The sequence below is a fragment of the Panthera pardus genome, unplaced genomic scaffold (assembly GCF_024362965.1).
Source record: "Panthera pardus isolate Hobbes unplaced genomic scaffold, ASM2436296v1 HiC_scaffold_3, whole genome shotgun sequence".
In the NCBI taxonomy this organism is placed as follows: domain Eukaryota; kingdom Metazoa; phylum Chordata; class Mammalia; order Carnivora; family Felidae; genus Panthera; species Panthera pardus.
In genome coordinates this window covers 8,740,352-8,762,849 of record NW_026526876.1, presented here as the reverse complement: position 1 = coordinate 8,762,849, position 22,498 = coordinate 8,740,352, and the positions used below count along the sequence as shown (strand labels likewise).

The following is a 22,498-nucleotide window of genomic DNA, read 5'->3' as shown; positions in this document are numbered from 1 at the left end:
TACTTTTAGCTTTAACTATAACTTTTGTTTTTTGCTTTTATCACCCTCTTTTTCTTTCACACATCTCCCTATTTGATTTTTTTCTATGTTGTTCATGGGGAAAGGGGTGGGGGATGGTAATTCTTTCAGAGATAGTCTGTGTATAGAAAATTTGGTCCTTACTTATCTGAATATATTTTTGTTTTACCCTCGGATTTCAGTGATAATGTGGCTAGGTATAAAAAGTATTTTAATGAACTTTGTATTGAAATATACTTACAGAAAGTATATAAATCATAAGTAACCGCCTCAATGAAATATCACACCTATATGACTACCACCTGCTCAAACAATAGAATATTTCCATCACCCCAAAACACCCCTTTCAATCACTACCCTTACCCTTTTCCTTAAAGAGAATCACTACCTGGGCTTCTAGCCCCATAGATTCATTTTACCTGCTTTTGACCTTCATGTAAATGGAACAATTCATTATGTATTTTGGAGGTCATATTTTTTTCTCTATGGAACCTTTTAATGTTACTGTCATACATAGCTTATCCTTAGTAGTTTTTTTGTCAATAGTTTTATCATTTAACTGAGAGAAGTGTGTTAAAGCCTCAAGCAATAAACATTGATTTCTTCCTTTATTTCTGTCAGTTTTTGCTTCATGTATTTTTGAAGGGTGTGTGTGTGTGTGTGTGTGTGCACACATTAGCATATATATATATATATATATATGCACATCTAATGTATTGACATTTTAATCATTATTAAGTGTACCCTCTTCATTTCCACTAATTCTCTTTGATTTGAAATATGATATTAATGTATTCATCCCAGCTTTGTTGTTCTTTGTATATATTTTACAAAATACTTTTACTTTCAATATAGTGTATCTTTACAGTTCTTCTCTTGAAACGGCATGTAATTAGTTATTGCTTTTCTATCCAGTCTAAAAATCTCTACATTTTATTTAGAATGCTTAGTCCATTTACTCTTAATGTAATTTTTGATCTAGTAGTATTAAATCTTCCTTTGTTATTTGTTTTCTTTTGTGTCATCTGTTCTTTGTTCTTCTATTCTTTCCTTCCACCTTTTGCTTTTTTTTTAATTTTGTTAACGTTTATTTATTATTGAGAGACAGACAGAGCGTGAGCATGGGAGGGCCCGAGAGATGGGGAGACACAGAATCCGAAGCAGGCTCCAGGCTCTGAGCCATCAGCACAGGGCCCAGCGCGGGGCTCAAACCCACGAACTGTGAGATCATGACCTGAGTCGAAGTCGGGCGCTCAACCGACTGAGCCCACTGAGGCGCCCTCCACCTTTTGCTTTAATCAGATGTTGTTAGTGTTACATTTTAATTGCTCTATTGGCTTTCTACCTATACATCTTTGCATTAATTTTTTTTAATGGCTGCTCTAAGGATGATGATGTACATTTTTAACATATCACAGTCTGCTTAGAGTTAATGTTGAATTACTTCAAGTAAAATGCAGTCTGGGAACTTTGCGACAACTTATTTCTCTTACCCCCATTCTTGGTGCTTTTGTTTTCATGTACACCTACCTATTCATATTATTAACCCATTGATACAAAATTACAATTTTTGTTTTAAAAGAGTCATAAATCTTTGTCATAAATATATATTATAATAATTTATAAGTATAATAAAATGTAGTTTTTAGTTCTTTGTTGATATTACCTATCTGTTAATTTATTGGTATCATAGTTTCCCTTAATACTTTGAATGCAATTTAAATAGTTGCTTTAAAGTCTGTCTGCTAATCCAATACCTTGATCTACTTGGAGTCAGTTTCTTTTGACTGCCTTTTTCTTGACTCGTATTTTCCTATTTGCATGTCTAATTACTTTTTGTTGAAAACTCAGCATAATAGGTAATACATATTATCGACATACATATATTATCTACAGACGTATTATCTACGCACATGTATATCCGCATACATATCTACATCTACATATAATGCAGTAACTCTGAATTCTGTAGTATTCTCTGAGGATTCTTGGCCTGGACTCAAACTGCAAACTTTGTCTTTCTCATAGAATGCAGCAGCTGACGTTTTCATGGCTTCCCACGGCTACTTTTTTGTACAGGTTCTGGGCAAGCCCGTGGGCTTGTGTAATTTAGCATCCTCCCAAGGATTTGTGCAGAGATGAAACTCATCCTCTCCATGGTTTCCTTGCTACTGGGGATTTTCCCCTAGTTCCCAGGTGTTCTTATGACCTCAGGCCCTGGCTTCTGATATGTTAAGCCTGTAAGGTCCATCTTTCTGCCACTCAAGCTGAACACAGTTGGTGAATGTATTCAGTTAAAAAGGGAAAAAAAAAAAAACCCTCCTAGGTTGATCCCATATAGCTCTGTCTTCAAAAATAGAATCCTTAAAAAAAAAAAAAAAATCAATAGAATTTAAAAAAAAAAAGAAAAGAAAAGTAGAGTTCCTTCTGGTTTCTGCTTTCTCTTCCTCTTGGGGGTTCTACCATGCACGTAGAACTTAGCTATCAGATGGGAATCTGGGCAGTGTTGATAATCTGAGTTTAGGTTTTATCCCAGTGGGTCTCTTGCTGCCATGATTTCCCCTTTTAATTTTCTAGGCCTTAACTCTGATCTCTGCATATCTGTAGCTGGTGAGGCTACGGTTTCTCTGCCACCTTTTTGTGTGGCTACTGCTGGCTAACCTTCGAATTAGCCAGCAACACAGTAATGATCCTGAACCCTTTCCGGTTGTACTTTTACAAGAGCGAACACTCCTTGATTTCTGTTTACTTTCAAATGTCTTCATTGTCTTTGGGATTCGGGGTCCCTGATGTCATGAATTCAATCCGGTGTTCATAACTGTTGTCTGTGGGAAGGTTAGTGTGGCTTCACTGCTCCAACATTACGAGAAGTACCGTCTATCCGTGATCTTAATATTCTGTATGTCTCTCCGGTTCTGTTTCTTCGCAGATTCTATCCGGCTGATTTCTCTTTGTCCTCAATATTTCTGGCCTATTTGATGGTAATCTCTCCTGCTTTCCCATATCTACTTCGACATCTTCTACGTCTACCCCTCTCTCCGTCATCTTTATCTGTGTCTTTATTTTATGGGCTTCTAGACGGGAGGCACACGGGCCTGATAGGCCATCTCGATCCAATCAGTTTGTTTGTTTCTGGAACTTCACCTTTCAGATCCTAAACTAGGGACAGTCTGCTCCTTGAAGAGCTAATGTCTTGACTAGACTCCTGAAAAAGTGGACTGTCCATCAAGGGTAGGAAGAGTTTGGAAAGTTCTCTAGGTGTGCTCATTCTGTGATATTTGATTTTCACAAGGAGTCCATATGCCTCTTGAAAACCTCACTTTCCTCACAGGAGGGGATCGTTCACTGAAGGCAGTGTCCTATATAAAGCCTCTCTGGGGCACCTGGGTGGCTCAGTCGGTGGAGCGGCCGACTTCGGCTCAGGTCACCATCTCGCGGTCCGTGAGTTCGAGCCCTGCATCAGGCTCTGTGCTGACAGCTCAGAGCCTGGAGCCTGTTTCGGATTCTGTGTCTCCCTCTCTCTGACCCTCCCCAATTCATGCTCTGTCTCTCTCTGTCTCAAAAATAAATAAATGTTAAAAAAAATTTTTTTTAAAAAGCCTATTTTATTGTTATTTATTTATTTATTTGTTTGGTTTTTAGAGAGAGAGAGAGAGCACATGCGAGCAGGGGAAGAGGGGCAGAGGAAGAATGAGAGAGAATCTTAAGCAGACTCCACACTCAGTGCCAGAGCCCAATGCGGGGCTCGATGAGGGGCTTGATCCCACAACCCTGGGATCAAGACCTGAGCCAAAATCAAGAGTCAGATGCTTAACCAACTGAGCCACTCAGGCACCCCTCCAGCAGTCACTCTTTCTAAGTAACTAGCCCACATTATAATTGTTTCTAGCCCACGTTATAATTGTTTTTCTCCAAGCCCCAAAGCTAAGTATACAGAAAAGATCCACTTTTTATTAATTCCAAAGTGTATGGGAGAGGGACTCTCTTTTCCTGAATGTGCCTTTGATGAAATGTAGAGATTTCTTGAGAAGCCCTTGTATCTAGAAGTTAGCTCAGCCCCCACAGAGGCTGTAGCTATAAATTCATATCTATAAAGCAGGTGGGCTTTACCCCAGCATTCTTTTTCTGATCCAAATTGGAATAACCTGTAATTTTTGACATCATGGTGTTTTTCACTATATTTACAAGTTGTCCTTTAAAAAAAAAAATGCAGACAAACCAATCGCTCTGGGTTCACGTCCTTGTCCAGAGCCCCATATTTTCTCACAACCAAGCAAAGTAATGCTTTAGGTTATCTGCAGGCATGCTATCTAGCACACGTGTCATTTTTGTCTTTGAAATTGTTAATGATTATCTACTTTACAGGAGAAGTTTTGTTTAGCTTGTCTTAATATCAATATTCCACAGACCCATTTGACCTCCTGTCCACCAGGACATTTAAAAACTTTGAAATTGACATTTTCCTTTTGGGCGACTTCCTCCCAACCCATCCTCCCGGGGAAAGGCCTACAAAAGATGGCCCACAGGTGATGTGTGGGCATTGAATGCCATTTTACACGAGGTTTCTGTAAGGCCATCAGACTTTGAGATACGTGGAGCCTAAAAGGCGTCCTTCCCTATATCCTCGTGCAATACGTTGGCGAGTCAAACGTGCGTCTAAGAAACAGCATGCGTCGTGTACGGCTGCACCTCTTTATTCTCGCCGTGGCTCCTTTGCAGTGGCACCGATGAGCTGTTTGCCACCTGTGCCAAGAAAGACATCAGGGTGTGGCACACGCTATCCAACCGGGAGCTGCTGCGGATCACCGTGCCCAACATGACCTGCCACTGCATCGACTTCATGAGAGACGGCAAGAGCATCATTTCCGGTAACGTTGACGTCATTTCCGGCACCGTTGACGTCATTTCCGGCACCGTTGACATCATTTCCGGCAATGCAGTCCTGATCAGGCTTTGGCGTGGGTGCCGGCTGTGGCTTTGGGAGTTGGCGTTCTCGTTCAACGCCGGTTTCTCCGGGTGGATACCCTGGGGCAGCGCCCCGTGGTCTAGCCCGCCCCTCCTTGCTTCTAATCCAGCCCCTCCTTAGAGTTCCCTTCCCGCCGGGAGGCTTTCTGAGCTCAGAATGACCAAAGAGCAATTTCTCTTCCCCCAAAATGTCTGCATATAGCGTGCAGCCTTCTCTCCAGCAGGGGGATTTGGCAATTCGGTTACCAAACTGATCTGAGGCCTCGGCGAGTCTCGGGCACCTATGTTAACAACCCCTTTGGTTATTTGAGAGATTAAAAACCTGACAAACTGTGTTATGCCTCAAAGGGAATTCGTTTTTCACTCAGCTGATCCTTCCACGCCAAAGCATTTTAACATAAAGCACGGACGCCATGATATTCCACCTCTAAATACTTTGGCGTACGTCCCTAAAAATAATATTTTGCCATGAAATAATAATTTCTCAATATCATCTTATGTTCACATCCTAAGCAAATTTCCCCCGTGGTCAAAACGTTAAGTTCGCGTGTTCACATCAGGGAAGAGTTAAGAGTATCTTTAGGAGTAGCTGTTGAAGTGGTGATATCAGGAGCCCATCTCAGCCCCTCTTTTCCTGGTTCTGTTTCCTCTCCATTGGCTTCTCCTTCAGGCATGTCTTCCCACACAGCAGCCACCACCGGGAGCTCCTGGCTTACAGCATTTCCCTCTAATGGCCTTCACTTCAGACTACTTCTCATCTCCTCCCTTGTCTCAGCCACCACCATCCCCTAGATTATCCGAGCAGCTTTCTTCCACGCCCCCGACCCCTGTTCTTCCCCACCACCCCTCTCCCCCAGTCTGCAGTCAACACAGAAGCCAGTAAATTCTTTTTAAGATGTGAGTCCGATCATGCCATTTCTAGGGTTCACTCCTACATCCCTGCAGATGCCTCCAAGGCCCCTCTGTGACCTTCTCTCCTTCCCCACCTCCACCTTTTTAACACTGACTCTGTCTCTTACCATTCACCCCTTCTGGCCACGCTTGCTTTTTTGCTATCCCTCAGGCACACGGTGCACAGGGCCTTCGCTCTGGACATTCCATCTGCCTGGGTTGTTCTTTCACCGGGGGGCCCCGTGACTCACTCCCTTCACCCCCTCTCTTCTCAAGTCTTTGCTGAAATGGGATTTACCTCGAACATTTTATTGAAAATTGCAAAGATCCAGAGGTGACACTAAGGCTGATGAGAAGGAGCCAGCCGCATGAAGACCTGAGGGAAGAGCATTCCAGGCAGAGGGAACAGCAGGGGCAGAGGCCCTGAGGGGGGAAACCACTTAGAGTATCTGAGGAACAGAAAGAAGCCAGTGTGCCTGGAGCTCAGTGGGGAGGGTTGGGGTCACGGTTGAGGGAGAGGTAGGAGAAGGTGAGGAGCTAGGTAGGGAGTGGAAAGTAGTTACCATGGAGGATAAAGGAGTTGAATTGTTAAGTGTAGTGAGAAAACCTTTTGAACTTTCTTGATCAGGGAGTCGACATGATTTTAAGAAGTGCACCCAGGCCCCTGCATAGGTCATTCCTTGAAGGGAGCAAGAGTCTGAGGCCAAGGAGGAAGCTGTTACAACAACCCAGGAGAGAGATGCTGGTGGCTTGGATGAGGGTAGGCCCAGCGGAAGGGTTGAGAAGTGGCCAGATTCAGGATGTTTTTTAGCTCTGGAGTTGGTGGAGCTTCCTGACGGATGTTGGGTTGCGTCGGGTGGAGTCGGGTGGATGGAATAGAGAGGAATCAAGGATGACTGAAACTCTTGGCTTAAACAACCGGATGGATGGTGGCACCTTCTATTGAGATGGGAAAGATGGCAGGAGTTGGGGAAGGAGCATCGGGTTTAAAGAGGGAAGGGTAGGAAGCCAACATGTGTTTGCAGATATTAAATTCCCCATCCCAGGTGCAGTATCAGCTAGCCAGTCAAATGTACAAGATTTGCAGCTCTGGGAGAGCTGGGAGAGGTGGGAAATGGCCTCTTTCTTCCCCTCCCCCCGCCCCATAAAAATGTTTTCTCCTGGGATGGGGTGCAGCTAGAGGCAGATTCAACTAAGGCAAGCCAGCCATTTCCTCCAGCCAGGTGTGGCCGGTTTGGGGAGTCAGGGGAAAGAGGGATATGATTCCAGGGAGTTGTGGGAGACTGGTCTCTTTCCTCCGTCACCACCACTGCTCCCCAGTCCTGACTCCTTTGTGATTATGAGAGCTACAGTCTTCACAGAGAGTAGGAGTATACTGATGCTGCCTGCTTTTTGTTCCCCTTCCACGCCAGCGTGGGACGACGGTAGAATCCGAGCCTTCGCCCCAGAGACGGGCCGGTTGATGTATGTCATTAACAACGCCCACAGGATCGGAGTGACAGCTATCGCTACCACCAGTGACTGTAAAAGGGTCATCAGCGGCGGTGGGGAAGGGGAGGTATTGTTCTTGAAAGCAGAATCTTTTTACAGGAGCCCTAGGTGTAGACCGACCAACAGCCTTCCTTGTAAGAGGCCACGGACTTGATTTTTTTTTTGACCTATACTAGGAGTCAGGCAGGACCAAAGTAAGATTTTTGAAGAAACCCTATCAGATACATCATAAATGAAAGTTCTAATAATACAAACACACAGAGAGCTGTATTTAGTTACAAAAGAACATTTAAGATACAGACATGAAAGCGTTCTGTATGGCATGAAGCCACGAATCCAAGTTGGTGTTTGGCCAGAGTTTTGGAATACTTGTTCTTTTCCTTCAAAGACTATAGTTACATAAATTGTCTTCATCTTATCTTTTAAGGAGATGCTATTTTTAGAATCACTTCTTTCATCTACCCAGACATTTGACTGTTATTTTAAAGTTGGTACACTTGACCTTCCCTTCCATCCTTTGGACGAGCCTTAAATACCTTCCACCCACACGTTCACCTCAGTGTGCCCCCTCCCCACTCCCCAACTTGTCTCCTGCCCCCAAAGCCTTCCTTTCTCAACATAGGACATTTCCTTTCCTTTCTTCATGCTAATGTAGGAATAACTTGTCAGGGAGAAGAAAGAGACAGCATCTTGATGTGGCCTTTCGCAGAGTTTGGGCCAAGCAGACTTGTGGCTGAGCGTTTGAGTTCGAGAGTCGTGTTTCACTTCTGCCCCGTCCCGGCTGTGTGACCTGGGGCATGCTCTTGAACCTCTCTGTGCTTTGGTTTCTTACGTGTAAAGGGAAGATAACAATACTCCAGTCAATGAGATGTTTCACACTATTTTGCACCAAGTCTTCGAAATCTGATGCATATTTTACATTCCGAGCACATCTCCGTGTGGGCTAGCCACGGGGCAGGTGCTCCATAGACGCATCTGGCCCTGGAGCCTCCCCAGCTGTCTGCCCACCAGCCCCGCAAGGGCTTTCATCCCTTCCCCCATCTCTTCAGCCACGCTGTTGCTGACAGTATCAGCATCCTGCTTGGTCCCTCGGCCTTTGGGGGCACCTGCCCTGCTGATGCCCAAACTTGGCTTGTGCCAGACCATCAGCTTCTAGGTGCCTGAGCCCGAGCTGTGGAGAGCTGCCGGAGGAAATCACACATGACAAATTCATTGCCTTTGGCCCTGTTCAGAAATCTTTTCAGAACACCATGTCAGCCCTTGCTCCCATCCCCTCCTCAGCTCTTACAGACCCCCCTTCCAGAAGACATAGTCTCCAAGGTCTTTGTCAAGTGCTGGAGACCAGGGCTGCTGGTCAGTGGGTGTGCAGTGCTATGAGTTCAGCAGTTCCTGAAATTCTCAAGCATCTATAATTCCATTTTCATTGGTAAATGGCCTTGGCTGAGTTGCAAAGACCCCAGTCCCACCACGTAGCTCCTCCCCTGCCCCAAACATACCCCAACCCCCCTGCAATCCCATAACCAAAGGGCTACTACTCAGAACACCCCACATTCCAGGCCTGGGTGCTGTTTGGCTGGTGCCCCCACCATAGTAGTTGGAAAATTTGAGTATTACTCTTGCTAAAGACCGAATGTGTGCCTCCCGATGTAGTGGGATCACAAAGTTAGAGATTCATTTTCTCTGGCAGTAATCATTATCTCATCCTGTGCAAGGACACGGGCAATTATTTGGACACCAGAGAAATGAATATGGCACAGCTCATTTGGGATAACCTCATGCCTCCTCATCTGCCTTACTAAGGAAGTATCTTAGAATGTTTCTCTTACTTTGCTTATGGTTATTTTCCTCTTTCAGGTACAAATAAGTCTGTTATGACTTACCCTGACACTAGTTTCTGGACGGGGGCTCACCAGGACCTACTATTCTTGTGTTGTCTCATATTACTTACACAAGATAACCTCTGCTCTCTCTCTCTCTCTCTTTTTTTTTACAAGTCCAACATACTCACTGTAAGAAAGTATAAGCATCCGGCTACACTATTGTGTTTTCTGGTACAGCTGTGACAGAATGTTTATCACAGGACATACAATAGCTTTCCTCTTACGTATTCTTTTTATTACAGGTAGGGCATCACATGGACTGTTTTGAAATTTTGTGTGTAGGACCGATGACCTATGAATTTCACTTCAGGATAGTAGAGTGTGGGGGGTGGGGGAGGGTCGGAAAATATTTGCCGTAGAAAGTGGGTGTTGGCTCCGATGAGGCTGAGACCCATCGATTTGAAATGATTAACCCTGAGCAGCTGATGTGAACTTTAAATACGGCTCTGGGTCCCCGGGAGATTTCCTGGGGGCACCAGATATCTGAGAGCGGTGCTCAGCAGAAATGAGCAGACCTGTTATTTCACTTGGTGTAGCAGCAGGTGTCTGGCAAATTTCTCAGCCTTGAAAGTAGATCCAAGTGTAGGATCATTGGTAGTGTTCTCCTGGCTCCGTGGAAGGATTTTCCTGCTCCCAGCAGTCCCACCCCACTCAACTGAGATCAGAGCAGGGAATTTACAAAAACAAGTCAAGCACAGCAGAGGTGGAAAAGCTCACAGAGTTTTTGTTTGTTTGTTTTTATTTTTTATTTATATTTTTAACGTTTATTTATTTTTGAGACAGAGACAGAGCATGAACAGGGGAGGGGCAGAGAGAGAGGGAGACACAGCATCTGAAACAGGCTCCAGGCTCTGAGCTGTCAGCACAGAGCCCGACGCGGGGCTCGAACTCACGGACCGTGAGATCATGACCTGAGCCGAAGTCGGACGCTTAACCGACCGAGCCACCCAGGAGCCCCTGTTTGTTTGTTTTCAATCCCTTCCAAAGTCCCAAGTTTGTGTTGAAAGCCTGTGCTTTGTGGCTTTCAGGTGAGGGTGTGGCAGATAGGCTGCCAGACCCAGAAGCTGGAGGAGGCCCTGAAGGAGCATAAATCCTCTGTGTCCTGCATTAGGGTAAAGAACAACAACCTGGAGTGTGTCACAGCCAGCACGGATGGCACTTGCATCATTTGGGACCTTGTGTAAGTAGCTGTGAGAGGACAATCTGACCCAAAACCCAGTGATTCCAGCATTTCACTGAGAGAAGATCTGAACAAAGGGTAGAGATCTCCTTTGAGGCCACAGGAAGGGGATGTTCATCTGAAGCCATTTTCCTCTGTGCCTGCTGAGGGTTTACAGATGCTGGTAGAAAGGGTGTAGTGTCCCGGAAAAGCTGGACGTTGGAAGATTCCGGATGCACGGGGAAGTAGCTTCCTGGATACATACAGCGAAGCATGATTTAACGTATGCAAATACAATTCTAAGAATCCCCTCTCCCGCAAAGAGGGAGAAGGGAAGTAATGATGCAGGCAGTTTCTCTTGTTCTGTGCAGTGGAACCCAGAATGAGCTTGCCGTGAGGGGTGCAAGAGGGGGGGTGGTGTGAGTCTAGCCCCTCCCCTCAGCCAGCCCCGCTCCCAGGGCCCTCTTGATGCTGGGAGCCTGTCACAGCCCCCGTAAGAGCACCCGACTCCAAGATAACTAGACCAAAGCATGTGAACTCTTACTGTTGGAGCCACGCAAAGGATTTTCAAGGGCGATTTTTTTTTTTTAACTATAAGCATTTGGCTGTGTGTTTTTATTTAGATTTTTAAAAAAATGTTTATTCATTTCCTGAGAGAGAGAGAGAGAGAGAGAGAGAGAGAGAGAGAGTGTGAACAGGGGAGGGTCAGAGAAAGAGGGAGACACAGACTCCAAAGCAGGCTCCAGGCTCCGAGCTGTCAGCACAGAGCCCAACGTGGGGCCCAAACTCATGAACTGGGAGATCGTGACCTGAGCCAAAGTCAGACGCTTAACCGACTGAGCCACCCAGGCGCCCCTGTGTTTTTATTTAGAATTAGACCCTCTTCCCCTAACCCTCCCCTCACCCAGCACACCTCTACTACTCCTAAGATGCCTTGCCTCTGTATCTGACTGCATTAGAGACACTTGAATAAGTCCAGAAGTGGGAGAAAAGAGACCTAAATGGAGATATGGATATATATATTGCAAAAGAATATGGAACATTCTAGATTGCAGAGAAGAGAGTAGGAATTAAGGCAAAGGCAGAACACTTTTTGTTTCATATATTAAAAAACAAAAACCAGGGGCGCCTGGGTGGCTCGGTCGGTTAAACATCCGACTTCAGCTCAGGTCATGATCTCATGGTTTATGGGTTCAAGCCCCACATCGGGCTCTGTGCTGACAGCTCAGAGCCTGGAGTCTGCTTTGGGTTCTGTGTCTCCCTCTTTCTCTGCCTCTCATGCTCTCTCTCTCTCTCTCTTTCAAAATAAATAAACACTTTAAAAAATCTTAAAGAAAAAAAACAAAAACAAAACCTCTGTCTCCTTTGTGTCTCCTCACTTTGATGTGCATTTGAAGCCCCTGGAGCTCTTGTGAAAATGTAGATTTGTATTCAGAAGGTCCAGAGGGGATGCCTCAGATTCTGCATTTTTCTTTTTTTTTTTTAGTTTATTTATTTATTTGGAGAGAGGGAGAGACAGAGAACAAGCTGGGGAGGGGCAGAGAGAGAGGGAGACACAGAATCCCAACCAGGCTCCAGGCTCTGAGCTGTCAGCACAGAGCCCAACGCGGGGCTCACACCCACGAACTGTGAGATCAAGACCTGAGCTGAAGTCGGTCATTTAACCGACTGAACCACCCAGGCGCCCCAAGATCCCGCATTTCTAACCAGCTCCCCAGGGATGCCCCTGGTTCAAGGACCACACTTGCAGGGGTTCTTAGCCTACACCCGAACTCCCCACTGGGAAAATACGGAACTAGAAGGGAGGATGTGTCTAAACATATTTCCATGGATTGTTTGTGACCACCTCAAATTGCTGAAGCCTTCCTGTTGTATGGCGGGACTATTTGATTAATTTGTGCCAAAATCTCTAAAGAACCGTCAGCCCAGATACCACGTTTGAAAAGTTCCATAGTGAGAAGGAACTATGCAGGGCGTGCATTTCTTTTTAGCCAGTAGAGCCCAGCCTGGGAGATGGCCACCCATCTCCCAGGGAAGGAGAAGCAATATTTACGTGTTCGTCAGCACGGTGTCTCAGGCAGTGGCTCCCAAACTGTTTCGCACATGACAGTCAACTGGCACGCTGACGGAAATTGCCCATCTGTGGCCTCTTCCCAGCCTGCTAGACCCAAATCCCCACAGGGAAGGCTCAAGAATATCCGTGTTTAAAAAGCTGCCCCCCACGCTGCCACTCAGGTGGTGGGAAACTTGGCTTCAAAATGGCAGCCTCAAGAATACGGTGGCTTGTGTGCAAGACTGCAGGTTGACTCCGAATTCAGCCTCTTCTGTTCTCGTTGGAACTTGAGGTGTCCCCCGGAGTTCTGTGCTTTGTCTTTGGAAAAGGGCCCTCCCGGTATCTTCTGAGGCCCCGTAGGTGCATTGGGAGGACTCCAAAGTGGAGCGGGCAGAGTAGCAGGAAGTATCTCTGGGTTAGATAAACCAACCCAATCCAAGCTTGTGCCAAATCCAGGCTGAAGAGTAAATGCATTTTCCAAGGAAGGGAAAGTCAAGCTTCACAGCTTTTGCGTCTAATTGTTTTCAGGCGTCTTAGGAGGAATCAGATGATCCTGGCAAACACCTTATTCCAGTGTGTTTGTTACCACCCCGAAGAGTTCCAGATCATCACCAGTGGCACAGACAGAAAGGTAAGCCCTCCCGACAAGAGTCGGGGTCCTTCTGGCACGTGAGAGAAGCAGTGAAGTGTCACGGCTGGGGGTGCAGGCTCTGGACTGGAGCCCCACGAGTTCAGACATGGTTTTGCTGTCGATCAGCGGCGCCACTTTGGAGATGCCGCATTTGCTTCTTTGCTTTTGCATCTTGGCTTTGCCTTTGCTTCTTTGTCTGTAGCGTGGGAATGACACCACTCAGTTCACGCTTGCGGTGAGCATGACTTTAAGGCCATGTAAGGCCAATAGCAGGGGGCCTGGCCCATGGTAGCTAGTCGGTAAGCACTGGTAATTCTTATTAGGGAATTTCTGAGGCCAGGATGACCCTGCCCACACCAGTTGTCCTTGGGCTACATTCCAACTGAATGATAATAGAGCTCCTCGTTGCTCATCCCCTCTGCGTCATCATTAGCTGGGGAGTCCACGTCCTTGGGTAGAGACTGGTGTCTCTTTTGGGGAGAACCTTTCCTCTTAGAGCAAGCAAAAGGCTGTTGTGTCATCTACCCCCCCCCCCCCCCCATGTCTGATCAGCCAGGTCTTTGTCTAACTGCACCTTCAATTACTGGATTTGGGTTCGCCTAATTCAGACTCTGAGATGACTTTGAGATCATTGAAGAAGAGATTGTGTAGTTACCTTTTTTACCAGCTACAGAAAAAGTTGACTTAAAAGTATATAAATATTGTAGGAAAAATACAACATTTTGTGTTTTCCTCTCTCTGCTCCCCCAGCGTGAGAGACAGAATCTAGGAATGGGGCTTTTTCCCGTTCCCAGATGATTGGGGACTACTGTCCTGAAGACATTGTGTCATAAAAAAAATCCAAGAAATGCCACCCGGTGCCGGCCAGGATTTGTCTGATGCAGACAGAATGTTTTGGGGGGCCCGGAGCTCTGCCTCACTCTGGTCTCTGTAGGTTGGCCTTGCTAGTTTCTTTGCGGCTGTCCACCCAAACTGGGCTATGTCTGCCCGCCCCGTCAACCCTGTGTTTCACTTCTGATTTAAGTAGCCTTCCTCTTGGAACTGGGGCAGAAGGATATTAGGAAGTTCATCATGACGTCACCATAAATGCTATTATACATGGTGCAGAAAGTTTCTAGATTCTTGTCATATTTCCCATATTCCAGGGTTCAGGTTATGAGACTTGAAACACTTTACTGTCCTCATTGGGGAATTGTCACCAGAATATTCCAAGCATAAATCACAAATCAGTACAACCGCCATCAGGGCTGGGGACATGACAAGGTCCCTGCCGTCATGGAGCCAGCCACCTTTATGCAGCTATGGCAGGCGGGAGGGGATAGATTGGCCAGGACACGTGTAAACGAACATGTCCATGAACAGTGGGCAATCTGTCAACAAAGATGACATCAGATGGTGAAAGGGATAAAAAGGCAACAATAGGTTACGGAATCCCGGGTGGGTGGACAGAAGCTGCTTTAGCTGGGATGGTCGGCGAAGGCCTCCTTTAAGGAGGTGACATTTGAGTTGAGACCTCACCATGCTTAGCTCTCAGGGAAGACCATCCCAGGTAGAGAGAAAGCCCGAGGTGCCACAAGGCTGCCTGGAAGAGGGCCACTTTGGCTTTGGCCAAGAGAGCAGGTAATCAAACACCAGCTACCTACCTACGTGGATGTGATTCCCGAGAAATGAGGATCTGGGCATGTTTCTACACCCCTTTATGCTTTTCCTACGAAAATGACTTTTTGTTAAAGCAATCAAGCATCAATAGAAATTAATAAATTAGCCAAAAAAAAAAAAAACCTTTCTAAAATAGTATACACAATTTCTAGCTAAATTCAGAGGAATATAGATTCCTGGAGTAATGACTAGAATATAGCAAATTTCTGTCAACACGAGACAAGAGAAAGAGGTGAAATGCATGTCTAGGTTCACACTCCTAAATCCTGGTCAAGGGCTTTGTTTAGAAAGAATTTTTCCTTTCTTTTGTTCTTTCTTTCTTTCTTTCTTTCTTTCCTTCTTTCTTTCCTTCTTTCTTTCCTTCCTTTTCTTTCTTTCTTTCCTTCCTTCTTTCCTTCTTTCCTTCTTTCTTTCTTTCCTTCTTTCTTTCCTTCTTTCTTTCTTTCTTTCCTTCCTTCTTTCTTTCCTTCTTTCTTTCTTTCCTTCTTTCTTTCTTTCTTTCCTTCCTTCCTTCCTTCCTTCTTTCTTTCTTTCTTTTTCTTTCTTTCTTTCTTTTCTTATTTCTTTCTTTCCTTCTTTCTTTCTTTCTTTCTTTGAGAGGGAGAGAGAGCACGCAGGAGAGGGGCAGAGGCTGAGGGACAGAGAGAATCTTAAGCAGTCTCCATGCCCAGGATGGATCCCAAAGCAGGGCTCGATCTCACAACCAACCATGAGATCATGACCTGAGCTGAAATCAAGAGTCGGATGCTTAACTGATGGAGCCATCCAGGTCCCTGGAAAGAAATTCTCTTTTTGAATCGGTTGTACATTTACAAGTTTCAAAGTTCAAAGACTATAAAAGCAATATATTCAGAGAAAAATCTCCCTCCCTTGAGCCCCCCACCCCCGACCCCCCCTGACCTAGTTCACCTCCCCAGGAGGGGACCATATTACCAGTTTGCTTCTGGACCCCACCCTGTGGGATGTTTCACTGCTTCGAGGCAGAAGAGAAAGTTGCAAATCGGGGGGGGGGGGGGTGCGTCAGCCACAGGGACCGGTGCCTGCAGAACTCTCTGGACCCCTCATTCCCCAAGCAGCTGGAGAGGGGGCCTGCCTTCCACCACACCTGACGTGTGGTCCTCCTCTAAGAGCCGAAGTGGGGGAGTGGACATGATGGCTGTTTTCCTCCTTCTTTTACAGCTTATGCTTCGGACCCCCAAGTGCTTACTCTCACCAAAAGCACTTTCTGTCACAATCCGGGCCTCCTGGCAGATCCACATCCCTCTAAATAGAATGCAAATTTAAAAACCAACGCTGAAAATATTAAAATGGCTTCTCCACCCCCTGCTTGAGCCTATTTATAATTTCAGCCGATATATCATCCCAGGGTGTATTTTTGCCGCCTTCTATATAAAGTAGAATCGTCTTTTTCTTATCTTTTTCTTAGCACGCACACGGATGCTTCCACTGAGCTGAGTCCTGCCTAATGCTGTTTTTTTTTCTGAATTCCAGATTGCTTACTGGGAAGTATTTGATGGGTCAGTGATCAGAGAGTTGGAAGGTTCCTTGTCCGGGTCAATCAACGGAATGGATATCACCATGGAAGGAGTGCACTTTGTCACAGGTTAGTCATGGGATGGGCACAGAAAGCCGAGCCCTGCTTATTTAAATGGGAATACAGAACTGGCAGGTGGGAGGCAACAGGGAGTGATGACAAAAGTGTCTGCAGGGCAGCGTGGTTAGATTCAGGCCTGCACACGGCAGCCAGCACGGCTGGAAGAGAAAGATCCAGTAGTCACGCTGCAGGGGGAGGAAATGTCTGCCCATGGGCCTTTGGGGCACACATAAAGGCTAAACCTTATATGGCTTCCTTTCTTTGTGGCGGCACTGATGACAGAAACGGGACTTTAAATGGTCTGGGTTATCCGGCATATGCCTTGCACTGCAATTTCCTAGTGAAGTCTCCTAACTGCCAAGCTCTTAAACCAGCATTTCCGGGGGCAGGGGAGGCATTCAGCCTCCCTACAACATGCCTACTGCAACACTATCCGTGATCATTTCCTGCCAGGCCCTGATTCTTCAGGACATTAACAAATGCACACTCCAAAATGAATTAAAATTTCACAAACACATTTACTTAGAGTGTGATATAAAATTACACCTGGTGTGGGGGGTCTGGGTGGCTCAGTGGGTTAAGCATCTGACTTCAAGCTCAGGTCACAATCTCGCAGTTCTTGAGTTCACGCCCCGCGCGGGCTCTGCTTGGGATTCTCTCTCTCAAAATAAATACACTTTAAAAATAAATAAATAATATAAAAACACACATGGTGTGATTCCAACCACATCTATGGGTGTATCTGTAAACCTGTGTACTTATCAGAGAAAAGCCTGGAAGAAGCCAAACCAAAGATGTTGTTAGTGATTATTTCTGGGTGGTGGGATAAGGGGGGAATGTCACCTCTTTGTATTTCTTTCCCCCAAATTTACTACAACAGACCTAGACTTTCATAATCAAGGAAAAGAGTTACTATATAGATTTTTTTTTTCTTCCTTGAAATTGGAACATGGGGAATGTGTTGAAAATTAGGCAGTTACTTGAAATCAGGGCTGTTTCTCCCTATTTTTTTATTTTTTAATTTTAATCTTTATTTTTGAGAGACCGTGCGCGCGCACGCGCGCACACACACACACACACACACACACACACACACACACACGTGCAAGTGGGGAAGGGGCAGAGAGAGAGAGGGAAACACAGAATCCGAAGCAGGCTCCAGGCTCCGAGCTGTCAGCACAGAGCCTGTTGTGGGGCTCAAACCCATGAACCGTGAGATCATGACCTGAGCCGAAGTCGGACACTCGGACCAACTGAGCCCCCCAGGCGCCCCTCTCCATGTTTTCATGCAGCAGGACATAGACCTGTTTGTCTTTTCCAGGTGGGAATGACCATTTGGTCAAAGTTTGGGATTATAACGGAGGTGAGGTGACTCATGTTGGGGTGGGGCACAGTGGCAACATCACCCGCATCCGGATAAGTCCAGGAAATCAGTACATTGTTAGCGTAAGTGCTGACGGAGCTGTTTTGAGATGGAAGTACCCATTCACCTCCTGAGAGCTGCCGAGACTTCCGGGATCTGGAAGGTTGACCTCACACGACTACAAGACGGGTCCTGACTTCTCACGTCTGTGATTCTGTTCTTTAGTCAAAATGTTTTAAGTTTTAAACTTTTCTTTATAGAATGCATTTTATCTTATTAAATTGCATATTAAAATTGGAATGTGTTCAAGAATACGTTGTCCGGATTATACATTAAAAGTTTCTTTTTTATGATGACTAAATGCCCAGTTGTTGGTTTCCTGTTCCTTAGAACAGAATCTCTGTTCTAAGACTGCAAAGCCCACGGCCCTTCTGCATAATTTGCCCACAGATAGCATTGCTGTTATTCTTAAAAATTAGGAGGGCCAGCTTACCTTCTTAATCAGCATTTCATTGGTCAAGCTGCAATGGGGCAAGACTTGGTTTGAGTCCAGATCTTCAGTAGGATTTTAGGATTTTTTTCTTTCCTTCCTTCCTTTCTTCCTTCCTTCCTCCTACCCTCCCTCTTTCTCTCCCTTCCTTCCTTCCCTCCCTCCTTTCCTTTCTTCCATTCCTTCCCTCCTTCCTTCCAACTCTCTGAGCCTCTGTTTGGTCTTTTCAGACTGCTTAAAAGGTTGAGAATAAGGTGTTTAAGCATAGGCATAATTCCTGACAGAGTAGACAGTTAAACATGAATTACACTGCTTTCTCAAAGAAACCATGTGTTATTGGAGATTTTGGAGTGATTATCAAAGGTGAAATTTCATAGATGCTTTTCAAATTTTTTTTAATGTTTATTTCTTTTTGAGAGAGAGAGAGAGAGAGAGAGAGAAAAGAGACAGAGCGGGGGAGGGGCAGAGAGGGAGACAGAATCTGAAGCAGGCTCCAGGCTCTGAGCTGTCAGCACAGAGCCCAATCCATGTGGGGCTTGAACTCACGAATCATGAGATCATGACCTGAGCCGAAGTCGGACGGTCAACCAACTGAGCCACCCAGGCACCCCAATAATTTTTTAAATATTTACTTTTGAGAGAGAGAGAAAGACAGAGCGTGAGCAGGGGAGGGACAGAGAGAGAGGGAGACACAGAATCTGAAGCAGGCTCCAAGCTCCGAGCTGTCAGCACAGAGCCCTAGGCGGGGCTCAAATTCATGAACCCTGAGATCATGACCTGAGCTGAGGTGGAGTTGGATGCTCAACCGACTGAGCCACCCAGGCACCCCCTCATAGATGCTTTTCTAGGCAAGGGAAGGACCTTGTATATGAATCATCCAACCGAGTATCTTTTTCCAGAAAGGGTAAATCATGGCATTTTTCCAGAAACACTTCAAGTCTCCAATTCACAGTACAGTGTTTTATTCTAAGCCTTTTTTTCTTTTTCTTTTTTTGCCTGCTGGGCAAAAACCCAGGTAACCTGCTGGGGCCCTCTTTGACATATCAAGGTGGATATTTAATAAATGATCACTTTATCAAATGAGTAACATTTCAGGGCATCGATGTAATAATGCATCCCGCTGATCTCTTTCTGAGCCAGAAACTGATGAGAAATTCGTCTGTAAGACTTCGATTAATTATAAACCTGACAGTCACAGGATCAAGTGAACGGAGGCCCCCAGAGTCACCCAGGGAACCAAGGGCGGGTCAAGGCCAAGCCAGCTCTGATTGGGCATCAATTCAGCGAGGAGTTTTGCTTTCGGAGTGAACCGGGGGCCGCACAGGGGGCGCGCCCGAGAGCCGGAAAACTTCCTGGATGAGCAAATACGGAGGTTGCAAAGCGCCAGCCGGTGCAGAGCCGGGTCGAGTTCCGGCGTCCCCGCCCACGGGGCTTGCGGCCTCGGGACAGGTGTCAACCTCCCTGAGCCCGCTTCTCCACCAGCTGAAGCGAGACGGGGGAGGTCTCGCCAGGTTTGGGGAAGCGACTCTGACCTGGTAGATGAAACAAGCAAACCACAACCGTCCCGGGTGGGGTCTTCACAGGGCGACACGCGGCTCCCGGTTCTGGTCCCACGGTGGCCTCCCCTAGGGGGCAGACGGGGCCGGGAGGCGGTGGCGCCCGCAGGTGGGAGCACCCCGCGGTGCACTCCCCAGCCCGTCACGGCTCCCGGCGCGCCAGAGGCTGGCGGGGAACGGGAGGGAAATTCGGGGCGTCGGTTCGCAAGAGGTGAGGGCGGGGGGCGGAGGGGGGGTGGGACCCGGAGCCGGCGACGCGCGGCGCCTCCGCTCGCTGGGCGGCGGCGCTGCCCTGGGCGGGCCCGGCGGCCGGATTCCCGCGCGGGGCGGGGCGGCCCCGCCCTTGGCTCCGCCCCCGCCCGGTCCGGGCACACCTGGCCCGCAGGTAGCCGGCGCCCGCCGCCTTTCCGGAGCCGTCAGGGCGGGTCGGCGGCGCGTCGGCCTCGCGGCCGAGGGGAGGGGGTTCGGCTCCGGGGAGGGGGCGCGCGGGCGGGAGCCATGGAGCCGGGCGCGGGGGCCGCGGCGGGAGAGGGGCCGCCCGCGCCCCGGCCCCGCCGCCGCCGCCGCCGCTCCCTGCGTCGCCTGCTCGGCCGCTTCCTGCTGGCGCTGAGCAGCCGCTCCCGCCCGGGGGCCTCGCCGCCCCGGCCCCGGCCGGGACCCCGCGAAGGCGACGGCGAGGGGGGCTTCGCGCCCCCGGGCCCCGCCCCAGCCGCGCGCGGCAGCCCCGGGGAGCGGCGCGCGGCCGGCCCCCAGCCCCAGGCCCCCGCCGGCGACGGCGCGCGGCCCCCGGGCGCGCAGGGCTTGAAGAACCACGGCAACACCTGTTTCATGAACGCCGTGGTGCAGTGTCTCAGCAACACCGACCTGCTGGCCGAGTTCCTGGCGCTGGGGCGCTACCGGGCGGCGCCGGGCCGCGCCGAGGTCACCGAGCAGCTGGCGGCGCTGGTGCGCGCGCTCTGGACGCGCGAGTACACGCCCCAACTTTCCGCCGAGTTCAAGGTAGGCAGCGCGCCGCCTCCCGCCGCTGGGCGGCGGCCGCGTCTGGCTGCCCAGGCGCGCGCCCCGTCACAGAAGGGTCCTCCGGGGGCCCTCTTGGGGTGACAACGTAGCCCCGCAGCGCGGCTTACCGCCTTCGTTTCGAGGTGACTTGTGCCACGGCTTGCAAACGTCTTCTCTGGGAATTTCTCCCAGGTGTTTCTTGGGGGTGGGGGGGTGGGAGGGGGCTGGTGAGTCGAGTTGAGTCTATTCAGCATTTGTGCGCTCAACCAACATTTGTTGAAGTGGTGAAGGCCCGCGGACACTTTCCAGCCTGCAGGCGGGTGGGGTGGGCAGCCTGACACCCAAGGCCAGGGCCTCGGAGGAAGGAGGGGGCGATCGCAATGAGCAGGACGAGGCCGGGTCGAGGTCTAGGGGTAATCCTGGTGGAGGAAACAGCAAGAACAAGCCCCACAGACCCGAAGGAGCTGAGAATCGGGGACGCGGAACGAAAACTACCGGCCGGAGCCCGGGAGGGTAGTGTGGGGCATGGATGAGGTTGGTCAGATCACGTAAGGTCTTGGAAGCAATGGTAAGGCGTTTGGGTTTTGTTCTAGAAAAATTGTTTTTGATGTTTATTTATTTTGGGGAGATAGAAAGAGACAGGGTGTGAGCAGGGGAGGGGCAGAGAGAGAGAGAGAGAGGGAGACAGAATCCGAAGCTGGTTCCAGGCTCTGAGCTGTCAGCACAGAGCCTGACGCGGGGCTCGAACCCATGAACCATGAGATGAACCAGAGATCAGGACCCGAGCCGAAGTCAGACGCTGAACCCACAAAGCCACCCAGAGGCCTCTGTTTGTGTTTTATTCTAAACCCAATGGAACCCGAGTGCCCCCCATCCTTCCGGGAGGCAATGGATGCGGTATATTGGAGTTGCATCCTTGTTAAATGGCCCGTCATGCCTTGGTTTGGGGTTGCATTCACTGGCCCCAGGGTCACGTTCTACTTACCCTGTGCCGTAGGGTCACGAGGCTTTGGAAGTTCTGTATATCACATCTCGCCACCCCCCCCCCACCCTCCCCACCACCAGGGTTAAGCGGGCTGTTGGGGATCCCAGTTGGATTGTAGAGTTCCCGATCATTGATGCACATGACTTGCTTCCTGCTAAAAAACCACAGCTCTGGGCAGAGAAGTGGAGCTCCCCGTAGACTAGTGATTGTTCTTGGGGGAGGGGGAACCTGTCAGTGTTCATTCCACAGGCATCACCGCTCTTGAGTTTCAGCCTGAAAAAGCAGTCCTTGCCATGTGACCCGCAGGGTGCCACTCTCCCCTCTTCCTCTCTCCAGCTTCCACTACTGAAGCATTGTTGGGCAGGTGTCAGTGGGTCAAATGGGTGTCATTAATATCCCCTTTGACAACCTCCGCGTTGGAAATGATGAGGCAGTACAGTAATTCCCCCCCGCCCCCCATAATACTTTGGGGATACATCCCAAGACCCCCAGGGTGTGCTTATAACCACAGATTGTACCAAACCCTACATATACAATGTTTCTTCCTATACATACGTACTGAGGGCACTTTAATTTATACGTTAGGTACGGTAAGACATTAACAACAATAAGTCCTAATAAAATAGGACAGTTATAACAATATGCTGTAATAAAAGTTATGGGAATGTGGTGTCTCTCAAATATGGTAAACTGTACTCACCCGTCTTGCCAAGATGTGAGATGATGCAGTGCCTACGTGACGAGATGAAGTGAGGTCATTGACA

General features: G+C 48.1%; 2 protein-coding genes across 5 annotated transcripts in view; both read left to right on the top strand.

Moving 5' to 3' along the window:
- The window catches only part of CFAP52 (cilia and flagella associated protein 52), a 43,257-nt gene extending 25,170 nt beyond the window's left edge, over positions 1 to 18,087 (top strand). The window contains exons 9-14 of the mRNA XM_019413451.2: positions 4,738 to 4,886; positions 7,287 to 7,432; positions 10,274 to 10,425; positions 12,986 to 13,088; positions 16,239 to 16,350; positions 17,663 to 18,087. Coding sequence (XP_019268996.1) covers positions 4,738 to 4,886; positions 7,287 to 7,432; positions 10,274 to 10,425; positions 12,986 to 13,088; positions 16,239 to 16,350; positions 17,663 to 17,838 — 838 coding nt within the window. The 3' untranslated portion in view covers positions 17,839 to 18,087. The remainder of the gene's footprint in view (positions 1 to 4,737; positions 4,887 to 7,286; positions 7,433 to 10,273; positions 10,426 to 12,985; positions 13,089 to 16,238; positions 16,351 to 17,662) is intronic.
- A 2,020-nt stretch (positions 18,088 to 20,107) lies between these two features.
- The window catches only part of USP43 (ubiquitin specific peptidase 43), a 62,605-nt gene continuing 60,214 nt past the window's right edge, over positions 20,108 to 22,498 (top strand). For 2 of the 4 annotated variants that reach the window (XM_053892740.1, XM_053892739.1), the window contains exon 1: positions 20,108 to 20,749. In XM_053892740.1, the coding sequence (XP_053748715.1) occupies positions 20,249 to 20,749 (501 nt within the window). In that variant the 5' untranslated portion in view covers positions 20,108 to 20,248. The remainder of the gene's footprint in view (positions 20,750 to 22,498) is intronic. The other 2 variants (XM_053892738.1, XM_019413836.2) reach the window with 2 other exon arrangements.